Source organism: Pocillopora damicornis, chromosome 7, assembly GCF_964200805.1.
Source record: "Pocillopora damicornis chromosome 7, jaPocDami1.2, whole genome shotgun sequence".
In the NCBI taxonomy this organism is placed as follows: domain Eukaryota; kingdom Metazoa; phylum Cnidaria; class Anthozoa; order Scleractinia; family Pocilloporidae; genus Pocillopora; species Pocillopora damicornis.
In genome coordinates, this window is record NC_142676.1 from 14,307,074 (window position 1) to 14,327,564 (window position 20,491).

A 20,491-nucleotide genomic window follows, 5' to 3' on the forward strand; every position below is an offset into this window, starting at 1 on the left:
GATCACGCGTGTTATCTTGATGATGATTGACGTTGTCATGCACAGACAGGGCCGGGTCACATGACGAACACGAGATTTTGCTCATGAAACTCTTTAGTCAGTTGTTTTGCATTTCAACGTATTTGGATTGCGATCTCCTGGAGCATTATAGCGCAAACGCGCAAAATACTTACAGACGCATATACAAGTCGTATTAATCGCGGCTAATCCACACTGAAAGATGTTATTGAGCGGTAATTTTGGAACGGATTGAGTCGCGAACGCTTGAAAGCCATGATGGCCTTGAATGCCTTGTATGCTAAGTATGCCAATGTCTTAGTTGAAAAACGTTCACTTGTTGTAAAAAGCAAAATCTGAAATCTGAAACCAAACTGCATATACTCTATGCAATCTATTGAACAACGCTACTACCGCGAGACTGAAGAACATAACTATATGGGATGCAAACTGCTTGTGAAGAAAGACGACATGTTGGATTCACTTGATGGCAAGGAACGTAGCTACGATAACAGTACGAATGGTATTAATTTCACGATCAGAAAGGTGAATCTTACGTTTGTTTTCATTGTAGTTGTATGGATATTCTTTTTTAATAAATACGTGATCCAAAACCCAGTGTTTTTTTGTGTATAATGTTGTTATGTTAAATATTGTTTACGCAATTGTCTTGTCACAAGTGGCCCAAGCTTACGTCTCGAGTAAAAGCCAACGATTAATTCATGAACGCGTCACGCGCTGTGTGACTCGGTGTTAAGTTACGAGAGGAACTGCACGTTATAAGGAATAGTATAGGGAACGAAGTATGATCGATTTACAATGATACATATTTCGAAATATGAACATTTTTCTCATAAAATCAATAAAACTTACTCATACCCTGTGTATCCGTTGTATTTTCTGGCGATTTCTGCCGTTTTAAGCTTGCTTTACCATCACTGTTGTTCACATCATCTACTTTTATTACGTTGATAAAATCTGTACAGACATCACACCAACCAACTTGCGCGCAATGTAAGAAGACTATATTGAAGGCTTGAAATAATATTGCGATCGATTTTCATCAAGAAATGGGCCAGGAATATTCCACAATAGTGCAAATAATCGTGAAGGCGGATTGCAGAAAAGCGATTGCGTGACGCTCGGTAAGCTGTAAGATGACATGTTATTATATACCAGACGTAAAAACTCTTCAGATTCTTAGTCTGCATTTTGTACCCACTTTGCAGTCTGCAGTCTATATTTTGTATCCGGTCTGCAGTCTGCTGTCTGCATTTTTTACTAACAGTTATCCGTGGCACCAATACAGTTTATTTTTTGTTACATTTATTCGCAAAACACACATAATCTCCCACAAAATACCTGTGAGTGAGGTAATGCGACATTTTCGTTCTTTCCCACATTAATATTCTTCTCTCCTTTTGTAAGAATGTAGACATCACTCACAATGTTTCAAGTAATCCACCCACCCTACAAAAAAGGAACTCTTGCACGCATAGCATGCCCATGTTTTGAAATAGGTGTATGCCCTTGGCCAGACTTGAGCGCACTATTTCAGTATACTAGTCCGACACCCGTAGTATCACTACACTTGATTTCAAGGATCCAGTACCATCCAGGTATCCCAGTTACCCTGCTCACAGGGTCTAGTTTTTTTGTGGTTTTTTTTTTTTTTTTCCTCCGCCACAAAATGGAAAAATTGCGCAATAGTACCCAGAGGTCATTGGGCCCTCAACACCATGACAACTAACTGTGATCCAATGAGGTGTTCACATACTGATCACGCGTGTTATCCCTCGACACCATGACAACTAACTGTGATCGAATGAGGTGTTCACATGCTGATCACGCGTGTTATCTTGATGATGATTGACGTTGTCATGCACAGACAGGGCCGGGTCACATGACGAACACGAGATTTTGCTCATGAAACTCTTTAGTCAGTTGTTTTGCATTTCAACGTATTTGGATTGCGATCTCCTGGAGCATTATAGCGCAAACGCGCAAAATACTTACAGACGCATATACAAGTCGTATTAATCGCGGCTAATCCACACTGAAAGATGTTATTGAGCGGTAATTTTGGAACGGATTGAGTCGCGAACGCTTGAAAGCCATGATGGCCTTGAATGCCTTGTATGCTAAGTATGCCAATGTCTTAGTTGAAAAACGTTCACTTGTTGTAAAAAGCAAAATCTGAAATCTGAAACCAAACTGCATATACTCTATGCAATCTATTGAACAACGCTACTACCGCGAGACTGAAGAACATAACTATATGGGATGCAAACTGCTTGTGAAGAAAGACGACATGTTGGATTCACTTGATGGCAAGGAACGTAGCTACGATAACAGTACGAATGGTATTAATTTCACGATCAGAAAGGTGAATCTTATGTTTGTTTTCATTGTAGTTGTATGGATATTCTTTTTTAATAAATACGTGATCCAAAACCCAGTGTTTTTTTTGTGTATAATGTTGTTATGTTAAATATTGTTTACGCAATTGTCTTGTCACAAGTGGCCCAAGCTCACGTCTCGAGTAAAAGCCAACGATTAATTCATGAACGCGTCACGCGCTGTGTGACTCGGTGTTAAGTTACGAGAGGAACTGCACGTTATAAGGAATAGTATAGGGAACGAAGTATGGTCGATTTACAACGATACATATTTCGAAATATGAACATTTTTCTCATAAAATCAATAAAACTTACTCATACCCTGTGTATCCGTTGTATTTTCTGGCGATTTCTGCCGTTTTAAGCTTGCTTTACCATCACTGTTGTTCACATCATCTATTTTTATTACGTTGATAAAATCTGTACAGACATCACACCAACCAACTCGCGCGCAAAGTAAGAAGACTATATTGAAGGCTTGAAATAATATTGCGATCGATTTTCATCAAGAAATGGGCCAGGAATATTCCACAATAGTGCAAATAATCGTGAAGGCGGATTGCAGAAAAGCGATTGCGTGACGCTCGGTAAGCTGTAAGATGACATGTTATTATATACCAGACGTAAAAACTCTTCAGATTCTTAGTCTGCATTTTGTACCCACTCTGCAGTCTGCAGTCTATATTTTGTATCCGGTCTGCAGTCTGCTGTCTGCATTTTTTACTAACAGTTATCCGTGGCACCAATACAGTTTATTTTTGGTTACATTTATTCGCAAAACACACATAATCTCCCACAAAATACCTGTGAGTGAGGGAATTCGACATTTTCGTTCTTTCCCACATTAATATTCTTCTCTCCTTTTGTAAGAATGTAGACATCACTCACAATGTTTCAAGTAATCCACCCACCCTACAAAAAAGGAACTCTTGCACGCATAGCATGCCCATGTTTTGAAATAGGTGTATGCCCTTGGCCAGACTTGAGCGCACTATTTCAGTATACTAGTCCGACACCCGTAGTATCACTACACTTGATTCCAAGGATCCAGTACCATCCAGGTATCCCAGTTACCCTGCTCACAGGGTCTAGTTTTTTGTTTTTTTTTCCTCCGCCACAAAATGGAAAAATTGCGCAATAGTACCCAGTGGTCATTGGGCCCTCAACACCATGACAACTAACTGTGATCCAATGAGGGTGAAGGTGTTCACATGCTGATCACGTGTTATCTTGATGATGATTGACGTTGTCATGCACGGACAGGTTCGGGTCACATGACGAGCACGAGATTTTTGCTTAGAAAACTCTTTTGTCGGTCGTTTTATATTTCAACGTGTTTGGATTATGATCACCTACAGCATTATAGCGCAAACGCACGAAATACTTACGGACGCATACACAAGTCGTATTGTTCGCGGCTAACCACACTAAAAGATGTTATTGAGCGGTAATTTTGGACCGGATTGAGTCGCGAACTGTGTATCCGTTGTAGTTTCTGGTGATTTCTGCCGTTTTAAGCTTGCTTTACCATCACTGTTATTCACATCATCTACTTTTATTACGTTGGTAAAATCTGTACAGACATCACACAAACCAACTCGCGCACAAAGTATGAAGACTATATTGAAGGCTTGAAATTATATTACGATCGATTTTCATCAAGAAATGGGCCAGGAATTTTCCACAATAGTGCAAATAATCGTGAGGACTGATCGAGGAAAAGCGATTGCGTGACGCTCGGTAAGCTGTGAGATGACATGTTATTATTTACCAGACGTATAAACTCTTCAGATTCTCAGTCTGCATTTTGTACCCACTCTGCAGTCTGCAGTCTATATTTTGTATCCGATCTGCTGTCTGCATTTTGTACTAATAGGTATCTGTGGCACCAATACAGTTTATTTTTGGTTACATTTATTCGCACAGCACACATAATCTACCACAAAATACCTGTGTGTGAGGTAATTTGACATTTTCGTTCTTTTCCACGTTAATACTCTTCTCTCCTTTTGTAAGAATGTAGACCACAAGTAATCCACCCACCCTACAAAAAATAACTCTTGCATGCATAGCATGCCTATGTTTTGAAATAGGTGTATGCCCTTAGCCAGACTTGAGCTCACTATTTCAGTATACTAGTCCGACACCCGTAGTATCACTACACTTGATTCCAAGGATCCAGTACCATCCAGGTATCCCAGTTACCCTGCTCACAGGGTCTAGTTTTTTTTTTTTCCTCCGCCACAAAATGGAAAAATTGCGCAATAGTACCCAGAGGTCATTGGGCCCTCGACACCATGACAACTAACTGTGATCCAATGAGGTGTTCACATGCTGATCACGCGTGCTATCTTGATGATGATTGACGTTGTCATGCACGGACAGGGCCGGGTCACATGACGAACACGAGATTTTTGCCCATAAAACTATTTTGTCAGTCGTTTTGTATTTCAATGTAATTGGATTACGATCATCTGGAGCATTATGGGGCAAACGCTCAAAATACTTATAGATGCATACACAAGTCGTATTGTTCGCGGTCAATCCACACAAAGAGATGTTATTGAGCGGTAACCGTGAGACTGAAGAACAAAATTCAAATGGATGCAAACTGCTAGTGAAGAAAGACGCCATGTTGGATTCACTTGATGCCAGGGAACGTAGCTACGATAACAGTGCGAATGGTATTAATTTCACGATCAGAAAGGTGAATCTTATGTTTGTTTTCATTGTAGTTGTATGGATATTCTTTTTTAATAAATACATGATCCAAAATCCCGTGTTTTTTGGGTATAATGTTATTATGTCAAGTATTGTTTACGCAATTGTCTTGTCACAGGCGACCCAAGGTCACGTTTCGAGAAAGAGCCAACGATTAATTCACGAACGCGTCACGCGTTGTGTGACTCCGAGTAAGTTATTCTAGGAACCGTTGAAAATTTGAACACGTTATAAGGAATAGTATAGGGAACGAAATATGGTCGATTTACAACGATAAGTATTTCGAAATATGAAGATTTTTCTCGTAAAATCAATAAAACTTACTCATACCTTGTGTATCCGTTGTAGTTTCTGGCGATTGTTGCCATTTTAAGCTTGCTTTACCATCACTATTATTCACGTCATATACTTTTATTACATTGGTAAAATCTGTACAGACATCACACCAACCAACTCGCGCGCAAAGTAAGAAGACTATGTTGAAGGCTTGAAATTATATTACGATCGATTTTCATCAAGAAATGGGCCAGGAATTTTCCACAATTGTGCAAATTATCGTGAAGGCTGATCGCGGAAAAGCGATTGCGTGACGCTCGGTAAGCTGTAAGATGACATATTATTATATACCAGACGTAAAAACTCTTCAGATTCTCAGTCTGCATATTTTACCCACTCTGCAGTCTATATTTTGTATCCGGTCTGCAGTCTGCTGTCTACATTTTGTACTAACAGGTATCCGTGGCACAAATACAGTTTATTTTTGGTTACATTTATTCGCACAACACACATAATCTACCACAAAATACCTGTGTGTGAGGTAATTCGACATTTTCATTCTTTCCCGCGTTAATAATCTTCTTTCCTTTTGTAAGAATGTAGACCACTTACAATGTTTCAAGTAATCCACCCACCCTAGAAAAAATAACTCTTGCATGCATAGCATGCCTATGTTTTGAGACAGGTGTATGCCCTTGGCCAGACTTGAGCTCACTATTTCAGTATACTAGTCCGACACGCTTAGTATCACTACACTTGATTCCACGGATCCAGTACCACCCAGGTATCCCAGTTACCCTGCTCACAGGGTCTAGTTTTTTTTTATTTTTTCCTCCGCCACAAATTGGAAAAATTGCGCAATAGTACCCAGAGGTCATTGGGCCCTCAATACCATGACAACTAACTGTGATCCAATGAGGTGTTCACATACTGATCACGCGTGTTATCCCTCAACACCGTGACAACTAACTGTGATCCAATGAGGTGTTCACATGCTGATCACGCGTGTTATCTTGATGATGATTGACGTTGTCATGCACAGACAGGGTCGGGTCACATGACAAACACGAGATTTTGCTTATAAAACTCTTTGGTCAGTTGTTTTGTATTTCAACGTATTTGGATCGCGATCTCCTGGAGCATTATAGCGCAAACGCGCAAAATACTTACAGACGCATATACAAGTCGTATTAATCGCGGCTAATCCACACTGAAAGATGTTATTGAGCGGTAATTTTGGAACGGATTGAGTCGCGAACGCTTGAAAGCCATGAAAGCCTTGAATGCCTTGTATGCTAAGTATGCCAATGTCTTAGTTGAAAAACGTTCATTGTTGTAAAAAGCAAAATCTGAAATCTGAAACCAAACTGCATATACTCTATGCAATCTATTGAACAACGCTACTACCGTGAGACTGAAGAACATAACTATAGGGGATGCAAACTGCTTGTGAAGAAAGACGACATGTTGGATTCACTTGATGGCAAGGAACGTAGCTACGATAACAGTACGAATGGTATTAATTTCACGATCAGAAAGGTGAATCTTATGTTCGTTTTCATTGTAGTTGTATGGATATTCTTTTTTAATAAATACGTGATCCAAAACCCTGTGTTTTTTTGTGTATAATGTTGTTATGTTAAATATTGTTTACGCAATTGTCTTGTCACAAGCGGCCCAAGCTCACGTCTCGAGAAAAAGCCAACGATTAATTTATGAACGCGTCACGCGTTGTGTGACTCGGTGTTAAGTTACGAGAGGAACTGCACGTTATAAGGAATAGTACAGGGAACGAAGTATGGTCGATTTACAACGATACATACTTCGAAATATGAACATTTTTCTCGTAAAGTCAATAAAAATTACTCATACCCTGTGTATCCGTTGTATTTTCTGGCGATTTCTGCCGTTTTAAGCTTGCTTTACCATCACTGTTGTTCACATCATCTACTTTTATTACGTTGATAAAATCTGTACAGACATCACACCAACCAACTCGCGCGCAAAGTAAGAAGACTATATTGAAGGCTTGAAATAATATTGCGATCGATTTTAATCAAGAAATGGGCCAGGAATATTCCTCAATACTGCAAATAATCGTGAAGGCGGATCGCAGAAGAGCGATTGCGTGACGCTCGCTAAGCTGTAAGATGACATGTTATTATATACCTGACGTAAAAACTCTTCAGATTCTTAGTCTGCATTTTGTACTTACTCTGCAGTCTGCAGTCTATATTTTGTATCCGGTCTGCAGTCTGCTGTCTGCATTTTGTACTAACAGGTATCCGTGACACCAATACAGTTTATTTTTGGTTACATTTATTCGCAAAACACACATAATCTACCACAAAATACCTGTGAGTGAGGTAATTTGACATTTTCGTTCTTTCCCACATTAATATTCTTCTCTCCTTTTGTAAGAATGTAGACATCACTCACAATGTTTCAAGTAATCCACCCACCCTACAAAAAAGGAACTCTTGCACGCATAGCATGCCTATGTTTTGAAATAGGTGTATGCCCTTCGCCAGACTTGAGCTCACTATTTTAGTATACTAGTCCGACACCCGTAGTATCACTACACTTGATTCCAAGGATTCAGTAACATCCAGGTATCCCAGTTACCCTGCTCACAGGGTCTAGTTTTTTACTGGGATACCTGTGGTAGCCCAGTCATAAAATGCCTTTGTTTTTTTGTCTTTTTTTTTTTTTTTCCTCCGCCACAAAATGGAAAAATTGCGCAATAGTACCCAGAGTTCATTGGGCCCTCAACACCATGACAACTAACTGTGATCCAATGAGGGTGAAGATGTTCACATGCTGATCACGTGTTATCTTGATGATGATTGACGTTGTCATGCATGGACAGGTCCGGATCACATGACGAGCACGAGATTTTCTTTTGTCGGTCGTTTTGTATTTCAACGTGTTTGGATTACGATCACCTGAAGCGTTATAGCGCAAACGCTCGAAATACTTACAGACGCATACACAAGTCGTATTGTTCGCCGCTAATCCACACTAAAAGATGTTATTGAGCGGTAATTTTGGACCGGATTGAGTCGCGAACTGTGTATCCGTTGTAGTTTCTGGTGATTTCTGCCGTTTTAAGCTTGCTTTACCATCACTGTTATTCACATCATCTACTTTCATTGCGTTGGTAAAATCTGTACAGACATCACACAAACCAACTCGCGCACAAAGTAAGAAGAGTATATTGAAGGCTTGAAATTATATTACCATCGATTTTCATCAAGAAATGGGCCAGGAATTTTCCACAATAGTGCAAATAATCGTGAAGGCTGATCGAGGAAAAGCGATTGCGTGACGCTCGGTAAGCTGTAAGATGACATGTTATTATTTACCAGACGTAAAAACTCTTCAGATTCTCAGTCTGCATTTTGTACCCACTCTGCAGTCTCCAGTCTATATTTTGTATCCGGTCTGCTGACTGCATTTTGTACTAACAGGTATCTGTGGCACACATACAGTTTATTTTTGGTTACATTTATTCGCACAACACACATAATCTACCACAAAATACCTGTGTGTGAGGTAATTCGACATTTTCGTTCTTTTCCACGTTAATACTCTTCTTTCCTTTTCTAAGAATGTTGACCACCAGAAATCCACCCACCCTACAAAAAATAACTCTTGCATGCATAGCATGCCTATGTTTTGAAATAGGTGTTCCCTTAGCCAGACTTGAGCTCACTATTTCAGTATACTAATCCGACACCCGTAGTATCACTACACTTGATTCCAAGGATCCGGTACCATCCAGGTATCCCAGTTACCCTGCTTACAGGGTCTAGTTTTTTTTTTTTTTCCTCCGCCACAAAATGGGAAAATTGCGCAATAGTACCCAGAGGTCATTGGGCCCTCAATACCATGACAACTAACTGTGATCCAATGAGGTGTTCACATACTGATCACGCGTGTTATCCCTCAACACCATGACAACTAACTGTGATCCAATGAGGTGTTCACATGCTGATCACGCATGTTATCTTGATTATGATTGACGTTGTCATGCACAGACAGGGCCGGGTCACATGACGAACACGAGATTTTGCTTATAAAACTCTTTGGTCAGTTGTTTTGTATTTCAGCGTATTTGGATTGCGATTTCCTGGAGCAGTATAGCGCAAACGCGCAAAATACTTACAGACGCATATACAAGTCGTATTAATCGCGGCTAATCCACACTGAAAGATGTTATTGAGCGATAATTTTGGAACGGATTGAGTCGCGAACGCTTGAAAGCCATTAAAGCCTTGAATGCCTTGTATGCTAAGTATGCCAATGTCTTAGTTGAAAAACGTTCACTTGTTGTAAAAAGCAAAATCTGAAATCTGAAACCAAACTGCATATACTCTATGCAATCTATTGAACAACGCTACTACCGTGAGACTGAAGAACATAACTATATGGGATGCAAACTGCTTGTGAAGAAAGACGACATGTTGGATTCACTTGATGGCAAGGAACGTAGCTACGATAACAGTACGAATGGTATTAATTTCACGATCAGAAAGGTGAATCTTATGTTCGTTTTCATTGTAGTTGTATGGATATTCTTTTTTAATAAATACGTGATCCAAAACCCTGTGTTTTTTTGTGTATAATGTTGTTATGTTAAATATTGTTTACGCAATTGTCTTGTCACAAGCGGCCCAAGCTCACGTCTCGAGAAAAAGCCAACGATTAATTCATGAACGCGTCACGCGTTGTGTGACTCGGTGTTAAGTTACGAGAGGAACTGCACGTTACAAGGAACAGTACAGGGAACGAAGTACGGTCGATTTACAACGATACATACTTCGAAATATGAACATTTTTCTCGTAAAATCAATAAAACTTACTCATACCCTGTGTATCCGTTGTATTTTCTGGCGATTTCTGCCGTTTTAAGCTTGCTTTACCATCACTGTTGTTCACATCATCTACTTTTATTACGTTGATAAAATCTGTACAGGCATCACACCAACCAACTCGCGCGCAAAGTAAGAAGACTGTATTAAAGGCTTGAAATAATATTGCTATCGATTTTCATCAAGAAATGGGTCAGGAATATTCCACAATAGTGCAAATAATCGTGAAGGCGGATTGCAGAAAAGCGATTGCGTGACGCTCGGTAAGCTGTAAGATGGCATGTTATTATATACCAGACGTAAAAACTCTTCAGATTCTTAGTCTGCATTTTGTACCCACTCTGCAGTCTGCAGTCTATATTTTGTATCCGGTCTGCAGTCTGCATTTTGTACTAACAGGTATCCGTGGCATCAATACAGTTTATTTTTGGTTACATTTATTGCAAAACACACATAATCTACCACAAAATACCTGTGAGTGAGGTAATTCGACATTTTCGTTCTTTCCCACATAAATATTCTTCTCTCCTTTTGTAAGAATGTAGACATCACTCACAATGTTTCAAGTAATCCACCCACCCTACAAAAAAGGAACTCTTGCACGCATAGCATGCCTATGTTTTGAAATAGGTGTATGCCCTTGGCCAGACTTGAGCGCACTATTTCAGTATACTAATCCGACACCCGTAGTATCACTACGCTTGATTCCAAGGATCCAGTACCATCCAGGTATCCCAGTTACCCTGCTCACAGGGTCTAGTTAACGTATAGAATGATGCCCCTCTAGTACCCACTAAAGGCGCCAAAGTATTTTTGCAAACGAAGGATTCTGATTGGTTTGTTGATCTCCTAAGCATAGAGGAAGTTTGGGGACAAAATTCTGCTTAGTAAGGGAGGTAGGGGCGGTTAAGGGTTAGCATATTATATTTATACTAATAATATATTTGTTTCGTTCATCGCGGAGCTTGCATTTTTGGTTGCACTATGTCTTAAGTTGTGAGTAATTTCGAGTGTCGTTTCAGGGCGGTTAAATACGGTATTCTAAGAAATAACAGGTGCAGTAAGCTACATGCAGTCACCGACTGCCTATTTTTTAAGTGGTGAGCCTGTCTAACACAAAGAAACTTAGCAGTGGCTTTGTTCCTAAAATCTCGTGAGAAAAATTAAAGTGGAAATTAAATCAACCTACCTCTTAGAAAATTTTAACTGATAGCAGGACAAACTTAAGGTTGGGTCAACACTGCCATATCGACCTACCTCCAAATCCTTGAGGGCAGGTCATGAGGCAGTCACAGCATGGGGTTGAGCAGCCGTAACTGCTAATAACTGTTTATTTGTGGCGCCACGAGTGTAAAGTGTCGGGTTGGCTGAGATATACTCGTTGAAATATACGCTAATGGCCTTGTGCGGCTGTGGATCTCATTCTTAAGGGGCGGCATTTCCACCAATATGGCCATTAAAGTCAACGATATTTGACAATTGGTTCAAGTTCGAGACATACGAAAGCAAGCAGCGTTGTAAAGGACTCTTCATCGTTAAGTTCTAAAAATGTCACGAACATCTTGAAAACACCTGCTTATTCCTCTCAGTGCCTGGAGCACAAGGATTTCTCGATAATTAACAATTAAAAACCTAACGACTATTAATGTGATTTGACATCCATGTTATTAATAGATAATTACATGGTTCTCTCTTACGCGCTTCGACCAAGATCTACGTCTTACCTACGATCTAAGTAAGGCTCGGAAAATTATTAGAGTAACGTGACATAACTCGCGTGAAAAATTTCCTTGATCTCGCTAGTCACTATTTGACGTTCGAGCTAAAACTAGTCATACTATTATGTATTCACGGTGTTTGTGGAAAAAAATTGCTGAGACACTGCGAGCGCCCTGACTGGTCAAACTCAATAGATCACATTTTCTATCGGTTTATCAGCGTAACACGCAGGAATTTGGTGGGGGCTCTAAAGAAGGTAAATCGATAGAAAGTGACGTCCATTTCTTACATAACTTTTATGATAAAGCTCCAAACAAAATGACTTTTTTTTTTTTTAATTTCTTGCTTTTGTTTCAGGGAAACGCCGCAAACTGCCATATGCTGTTTTGAATGATTAGGGAGATTAAAGTGTCTAGCGACTGGTTTGGATGCGTCCTTGTCATTTCTTTCCACGTCGCGAAGGTGTTCTCGGAATCAGTCACTTAGTCGTCTTCCTGTTTCGCCAATGTATAACTTATTTCAATAAGTGCAAGTTATGCAGTAAATAACATTGGCGGAGGTACACTTAAAGTGATCAGTGATCTTAATGGATCTCTTGGGTCCCGATGTTTTCTCTACGTTATGAATGAAAGGACAAGTTTTACATCGTGAGCGAGCGCATTTGAAAGTTTGACCAATCTGGAACTGCAATAACAGTTTGCGGTTTTTCCTTACATCTAGGCAGTTCGGAAAGCTGCAAAACACTAGAACAAAAATTTATCTTCCAAATCGGCACCCTTAATCCCCACGGAACCAAAAATTGAGTGAGCAAAGAGAGGTTCGTACAATAACGACCGAATTTGCTGGCTTGCACAAACAAAAATACACGGCTTATGGCCATTTCTGTGGACACACGTTGCGTTGGATACTTGCTTCTGAGACGTCAACCTGTCAAACAAGGTTTCAAACGTTTCAAATTTGTGCGCAAATCGTACACATTTAAAAGAGGGTCTTGACAGTACTGCAACTACAATAAGACGTGACCACTATCAATGAAAAATGTTCGAATAATGTGACAAACACTTTTCCTTTCGCCGAATGACAAGCTGTCATAGACATGGCTGAGCTCGAAGCATGTAACAAAAGTGCTATAACAGAACTTCAAAACTACACATAATATTTATCATCAGACTCAAACAACGTGGCGACAACGCTTTGCAGGAATCCCAGTAAACCAAGAACGATGGTATAGGCCATTTTCTTTTCTCCTTTGATACAATTTCTACGCACGCGAAGCCGACCTGTCTAACAGGTTTTTTAAGTAAAAGATAACCAACTGTATATCGAAGGATATTAGTACTCGACTCGCCAGTTATATAATAGATAGATAATAGATAATAAATAATTAAGCAAAACTGACTTACTTATTTTTTTATTATGTATTTACTTTAAAAACTAACCCCTTTAAAAATTTTTTTGGGTAAACACAATCAAATGCCTCTGCATTTTCACTTTTACATTTGCATGAGCCATGAGTGTTAACACAATTGTGTATGGAACGCATTTATGCAGTTCAACAACTCAAAGTCAAAGTACCTTGACGTTAAGAGGTGAGTTTGCATGGGAAACACGTTCAGTAGTTAAGTGAAAACTAGTTTACATGGTCATTTGCCTGAATCACTCATTCCACCAACTTGACGTGGGTGAAATTTGGTTTATTACCTTCACATAGCTTTCTTTAGTTTAAAACCTCTTCTCACACTTCCTTGAGTATTTGTTCAAAACTGACTGTAACGATTGACTCTTTCAGCCGGATCACAGAAAATAAAAGTAGGCTACAGAAGGTGCTTTTGAATTATATGTGTAAATTTGTTGTTTAACATTTTGCTTTTAGTTGATATGTGCCTCAAATGGCGTTAGTGTAAGTGATGTTCACTGAGCCAACTAAAAGCTCTCGCTTAAAGAGTACAATACGAACGTTAAATCACCAACTTCCGAAAAATTAATTGACAAAATATATGACGTTTGCGTATACATTTCTTTCCATCACTTCCTAACTCGAAACTGATGTGGTCTTCAGATATGGTGGCGACTACAAGTTCGTCTTTTTTGATTTGATTTAGCTTCTATGGCATACTAGTAGAGTAAAATATCTGCGACGCTCGTTAACTGAGCAGGCCCATGCATTGTATTAAAATCAAGCGCCAAAGGACCCAACAGAAATAAAGAGACCTTCTATGGTAAATTATGAACGACTGTAAGGAAAATAAAGATTTTGTCCTTCTGAGGTTTCAATTGAGATCAAACAAATCCTATTCTACAACGTGATCAAATCGCTGGGGAGGACTTTTTGAGAAGGGGAGGTTAGCTATGAATTGTCACTAATCTGACTTAGAATGTAGAATTTGATCAATTACCTTCACATTGGAATATGTATCAAGGCTCAAAACAAGCACCAAACAAAAGTCCGTTTGTTATCGGAAGTGCTGAGGGACTTTTGCCTAGGCGAGGCCGAAAAGTATGTAAGTGAGCGAGAAAATAATTGGAATGACAATTTCGCAGAATTGGGGGAGTGGGTAGTGTAAATATGCGTTGATAAGATCGATCTTCATTGATGTAATCTGGGGATGAGCGAATCGAACTAGAGGTTTGCAAGTTCCAAAGTAATGTAGTGACTCATTTAAACCAGCTCTCTTTACATGCAAGTCAAGTCGCTTGGTAAAAAGTCAACGCGCGAAAATATTTCTTTAATTTACTATCAGTGTCAAATGCAGTCGAAAGTGACGATTTTCCGCACAGAGCCTCGAAGCGATTGAGGACCTTGTTTCTGGTGTACAACTGTTTTTGAACAAGGCGCTCATTTGCTAGAACCAACAAGGCACTCTCGACGTACCATAATCTAAGATTTCTTCAGGAAGAAAGACTTTCCAAATTGCTGGTGCAAGTGACTGGAAATCACTTCCTACAGAACTTGGGAAGACAACTAGAATAGGCTCTTTTAAATCTAACCTTTTTAAACAACTGAGAAACAGCGACATTACCAATCATAAATGTATGGCGTGACTAGTTGGATTTTTGTAAAATGTTTTTAATAGTTTGTGGTGGTTCTTAATATTTCAAACTAGTTTTTAGTAGTTCTTAAATTGACGGCTTTTAGTGGTCTTATCTCAGCAGCTTTTAGCGTCTTTGAAATATGTAATGTAGAATGATACTATTATAAATTTTATTAACCGGACATCTCATGAAGACCAACGTTGTATAATGCTGATAGATATCTCTAGTCTAAATAAAGCTTTTATTATTATTATTATTATTATTGTTATAACATGTCCATCTATGATGAGCATTCCTTCTACACAAAAGTGCCAGATTCTAGCAATTATCTTGAAGATATACTGATCAACGCAATTATTTCCAGTTCTAGTTCTAGTTCAGCTCACAAACGACTCATCAAACTACTCAGGTCGGCGCTAACGAGAGTTTATCATTTAGCCTTTTAGAGGTAATGAATACTCCGAACCTCGGAAGTCTTGTAGTTTGATTTTTTATTTCAAAGTCAACGCCTTTATTTTTTAATTTAAGTTTATTTTTTATTTTCTAAGAATATTGTGGTTATTATCATCGTGCGAAACGAGTACATTTTCATCTGAAGGATATTTCGGTTGCTATGATATCTTAGATACTTAGTCTCTTCATTTTTAGACACATCGTGTCTAAACTCATTGTCTCTGATCAAAAGGATCTTCGTCGTTCTCTTAAGGGCATAGTTTGTCAAAAGATTCTTGATTCCTTTGGAAGCCGTCTTTGGTAGCCGTCTTGGGACATCTGAACTTCCTTGTTATTAATAACTCTTCCCCGCAACGCCGTTATAACTGATCATGTTTATAAACTACTTTAATAAAGCGAATTTTCAAATTCAGGTGTAGGCGTCGGTCCAGGCATTTTTATTCACTGACGATCTACGATGAACTTGGTCAGCGGCGTAAAGGTCTAAATGCAGAAGAACAGTGAAATTTTTTGTGTTAAAAAACTGATTAACTGAAGACAATGAAGCAAGAAAAGGAAATCATTGATCTGCCGAAGTTGTTCGTTACATTTTCTTCTGGTAATTTCAACCAGGCGCAATAATGTTAATAGTTTTCATCGAAAGGTTGGTTTTATACGAAATGTTTATCACTAACCCTTTCTCTTCAAAGAGTGAAAATTGAGGAAATTATCATTACAATGGCATAACTTTGCAAGGAGAAAGGCGAGGAAGAGAAATGAAGAAAACATATTGTTTGAACTGACCCTGAAATCATGACAAATGTACAACAGACACTTTAAGGAATTGAAATTCAGATCTTACGCGTGAAAGGATGAAGTAATGGGCATGAATCGGTGAGGCTGCCAAATTTTCGAAGAAACAACCGGAAAGAAAAGCACTGGAGGTATCGGCTACAAGGCTCACAGAAAGCTATGCTGTCCTTTTCCTCTATGCGTAGTTCATCTGTTCCATCGTGTTCCTTTGATTGCACGTCATGTCCTGTTCTCGCGGCAAAAATCTGTTGCAACAGACGCCAATTTCTCTTGAAAAGACTTGCCTGGCCTTGTCATAATCTCGTTCAAACTGAAAAATAAAACAAGATAAACGTGAAGGTTTTTTTTACAACTGAGCAATTTAAAACAATTTGACTAGAACTGATTCCACCAAAGAATAATTTTCCGGCTAATGTAAGAGAACGCTTGGCCCAGTAATTTCAAGCTAGTTCATCCACAAGAGTTTGTTGCCCTAGTCCGGGAAGATGTTTCCCTGTGCGCTCACTGCTCTAAAGCAAGTAATCGCGACGTACTCACTCGGCACCGTGAATATTATGTTTTCCATTTGATTTGTGGCCCCAGAGGTCACTGGTGAACACCAGATTTACCTACACCTCTTGGAATTGAAAACTGAAAAGTTTCCTCACTTACTGGCTTAGTGGCTGTCTCGTTTTTTTCCAGACTGTAAGAGTATTAAATTTGTACGATAATTAAATACTATTAGATGTTTTGGGGTGTAGTATCGCTACGAGTCACGTAGTTGTTTGATGAACCCGCGGGGTGAGTCAAAATACAAACGACAAATAAAAACACTAACTCTACCAAACCGAGCATGAGGCCCGTGCTGGCGACGATTGGCTCGAGGTCGTAGTACGAGGCCCTATTAGGGTTGTCGGGATAGAGGATATTTCGGCGAAATATTATTGGGATACCGGACACTACTTCTACAAACCAAGAGAATATGGTTGATTTTCTCTTTCACACACCGGATCCTCCTTAGCAAAGCATGCACAAGTTGTTTCACCTCTGCTTCCCTTCAGGGAAACATAATCGCAACTGTGACCAGAAGAGCAAGGGTTTGTAGCTGTAAAGGAAAGGGATCAGTAGTAATATTAGTAAATATGGGCTGGTTCATGGTGGCGTTCCGATGTGGCGGAAAAATTTATTGTGTTTTGTTCATAAGTAAAGCCTCTGGTGCATATTGGTAGAATATCAGAGAGGTCGTGTAATAAATAGACGAAGAAGGCGAAGTAGTCAAACTTTTCGCCCGCTGAAATTTAAATGGATGGATGGATGACACTAATTCTAAACTGTGATTAATACGAGGGAAGACTCGTTGGGACTAAGTCTCGTAACAACGTAGGTCATGGGGGAGGTGAACTATGGACTTTCCTTCAAACGGCAACGGGCAGAAGTCAACTTGTCACTATCATCTTTCAGTCGTTTTTGGGCCGTTTGTAATTGCAATTTTGAGACTTTCTTTTGAGTAAAATTACAGTTCACTTTTACCCTTTATTGGTTCCGTTGGCATTATTTCCTATGACACTTACAACTGAAATAAGTACAAAAAGGGTCGTTATCAATTTGCATTTCATAGCTTAGAGCCACGTCTGCCTTAATTCCAATTCCCCAATCTGGCAATGAAGTTACAGAAATTAAATAACAGGAGTCTTACCATGACACCTGCGCCTGTCATCTTTCAGCGAGCATCCATCACTTCTGTCCGCGTTCTTCATGACCGTAGTACGTTTTACCACACATTTTCAGTTCAATGAGGCATCAGTATAGGAGGACTTGTTTTACTGAACACTTACTGCCAGCAAATTCTTGGGATGGGCGGGGGAGGGGAAGGCGAGGACAGGGTGTCATCTATATCATTGTATTCTTCGTAACTCTCGTCACTTTCGTCACTGTCCTCGGTCTCATTCTCCTCTTCTTCAATAACAGTTTCTTCCTGAATTTCACGAGCAGCTCGCCTTGGCTCTGCAGCAGCACGCATGCGTTTAAATCCCAGTTTACGAGATCGTGCTGCTCTGTCCAATGCGCGGTCCACATTACTTAGTAACCTATTCATTTCCATGTTGTTAGCCGCCATGTCTAGACGAATTTTAAGAAACTCAAGTAGCTGAAAATGGCTGTTTTGAGCATAGCCTTCCTGGTCCCCTGATGGACAGGGCGCAGGAGGGGAGGTTCTTGCTTCTTCATCATTACTTAGTTCTTCAAGTTCTTCATTGCCCGTCGATTGTTCAACGACAGGCGAATGTGATAACAAGACGTTTGATTCGCTACTGGTGATGGGTTTCCTGACTTCTATCTCAATACTATCGTTGGAAGGATTCTCGTCAGTTGTGAATGTCTTCACGACAATTATCTTGGTATTGGACTCGGTCGTTTCAATCTCGGGACTCGATTGCTTCGCTAGAACTGGAATAGCGTGGCCAGTGACTGTTAAGTTCATGTTTCCTTGATTTCCCTCGGTTGTGGACTCACTTTGTTCCCCAGTATCGCCATCACTGATGGATTGTAGTGAGGTAATTGAAAGGCTATTCTTTCGCCTTAAGGATGGAGAATTCTCCGAAGAATTCTTGTTGCCGCAACTCTTTTTCTTTCCTGTTCGCTTTCCTTTTCTTTTTCCTTTAGCATTCTTTTCTCTCCCAGACGAGGAAGAACTACCTTCATTTTGAGTGCACTCCGAGAAACAGTTTCCCATCTTGACCCGCGGCACCTAACAACTCTTGAAGTAAAGAAGTCTAGTCAGTATGCAGACTTTCTTACATCACAAATAAAGTCAATTTGACGTCGATATTACAATGCACCAATGCGCGTGCCTAGTAGAAAGAAATTTTTAAGCATCTCAGCGGATGAGTCTTAAATCCTCGAATCTGATTGGTTAATCATGCGGTAGTAGCCAATGAGCTTTTTACTGTGCTGAAAACGGTCGGAAATTTTTTTCGCGTCACTAGCAGAAAAAAATTTTAAAAAATTTTCACCGGAGAGGAGGTCCAAATGGGAAATATTTGTGCCCTTATGAATAAAGTCTGGTCCATGCGTGTGATGCAAATGCAAACGCTAGCGCCGATAAAATGCAAACGCAAGGAGATACTCGTGTGGACCACCTTAACGCCGATGCAAATGCAAACGGAATCGTCAACGCAAGGAATGTAAAGTTGCCATTTTCTTGAGCTAACGTTCGCTACCTACACGTGTGATCTGAGGCAACTCAAACGCAAATGCTAAGAGAGGTTCCATCGGTCCCACCACAGCACAGTTCAAAATAAGACGGCGTCAACGTCGTCCGCCATGTCAGAAGAAAGACTTGCAGAAAGTGAGAGGAAATCTCCCGTTCCGTACGACAAAAGCGGTTATGACGCTGCTCCAAAATCTCAGAAACCGATGTTTAAAATGTAAAAAAAATCAAGGAAAAATAAACTGTCTGGTGCGGGGACAAAGGATGTGGAGGAAGCCATAGCAACTACATCATTATGCGCGACTGATCTTGGTTATATTTGATGCCCTTTTCCATCCCTTTTACTGCATCGATCACAATAATAATTATGCGTTATTGACCAATCGTGAACTCAAGATGGCCAGATATTGCCCAAGCTCTGTTTTTTGCATTCTTATGGACTGAGACAAAGTCGGGGCTCACAAAAAAAGAAAAAGAAGAAGGAGACTACTATCCAGCAATCTTGACCGAACAAGCTTGGTCAATAAGGGATTTATTATGTAACAAAATTTTTTCGCATTTTTCAGAATCAAGAGTGCCTTGTTTATTTCAAGAGCCAGATAAGAAAGCCAACTGTGTTTGCAGCAAATAAACTCACGACAGACGCTTGTGTTTTCTTTGTTTTGACTGTGTTCTTCCGCTCTTTGCATCTTAATCGCCGACATTTTTCAAATATTGCAAAGTTTGTAAGTCCGCTCCATGCAATTTTTTCCTTGTACAGGATCAAAGCAGGCGATCCCGAGCGGGTGAGATGGGTACATTTTGCCCGCGCGGATAGCCAATCAGAACACAGGGTTTGCGTCATATGGCCCACGGAGGCTACCAGCAATATGGAGAGAAAACAAATTATGCAAAAACACTCAAAATTTGCTTTTGCAATGGAACTCTCCATCGCTTGGATGTTGCATCCTTACTACAAGCACTTGAAGTCAATTTCTTTTAAAATTCTTTATTTTCTCAAATGATTGTTCATGTATTATGAGAAAGTTAAAACACCAGAA

The 20,491-nt window shown here is 39.8% G+C and overlaps 1 protein-coding gene across 1 annotated transcript; it reads right to left on the minus strand.

Moving 5' to 3' along the window:
* Nucleotides 1-15,529: 15,529 nt before the first annotated feature.
* On the minus strand, nucleotides 15,530-19,070 carry LOC113670396 (uncharacterized). Its single transcript, XM_089213445.1, has 4 exons — nucleotides 17,940-19,070; nucleotides 17,251-17,348; nucleotides 16,314-16,574; nucleotides 15,530-15,955 (listed from the first exon to the last, which is right to left on the minus strand). The coding sequence occupies exon 1, from the start codon at nucleotides 18,972-18,974 to the stop codon at nucleotides 18,075-18,077; it is 900 nt and encodes a 299-aa protein (XP_089069571.1). The 5' UTR covers nucleotides 18,975-19,070; the 3' UTR covers nucleotides 15,530-15,955; nucleotides 16,314-16,574; nucleotides 17,251-17,348; nucleotides 17,940-18,074.
* Between the last annotated feature and the right edge of the window lie 1,421 nt (nucleotides 19,071-20,491).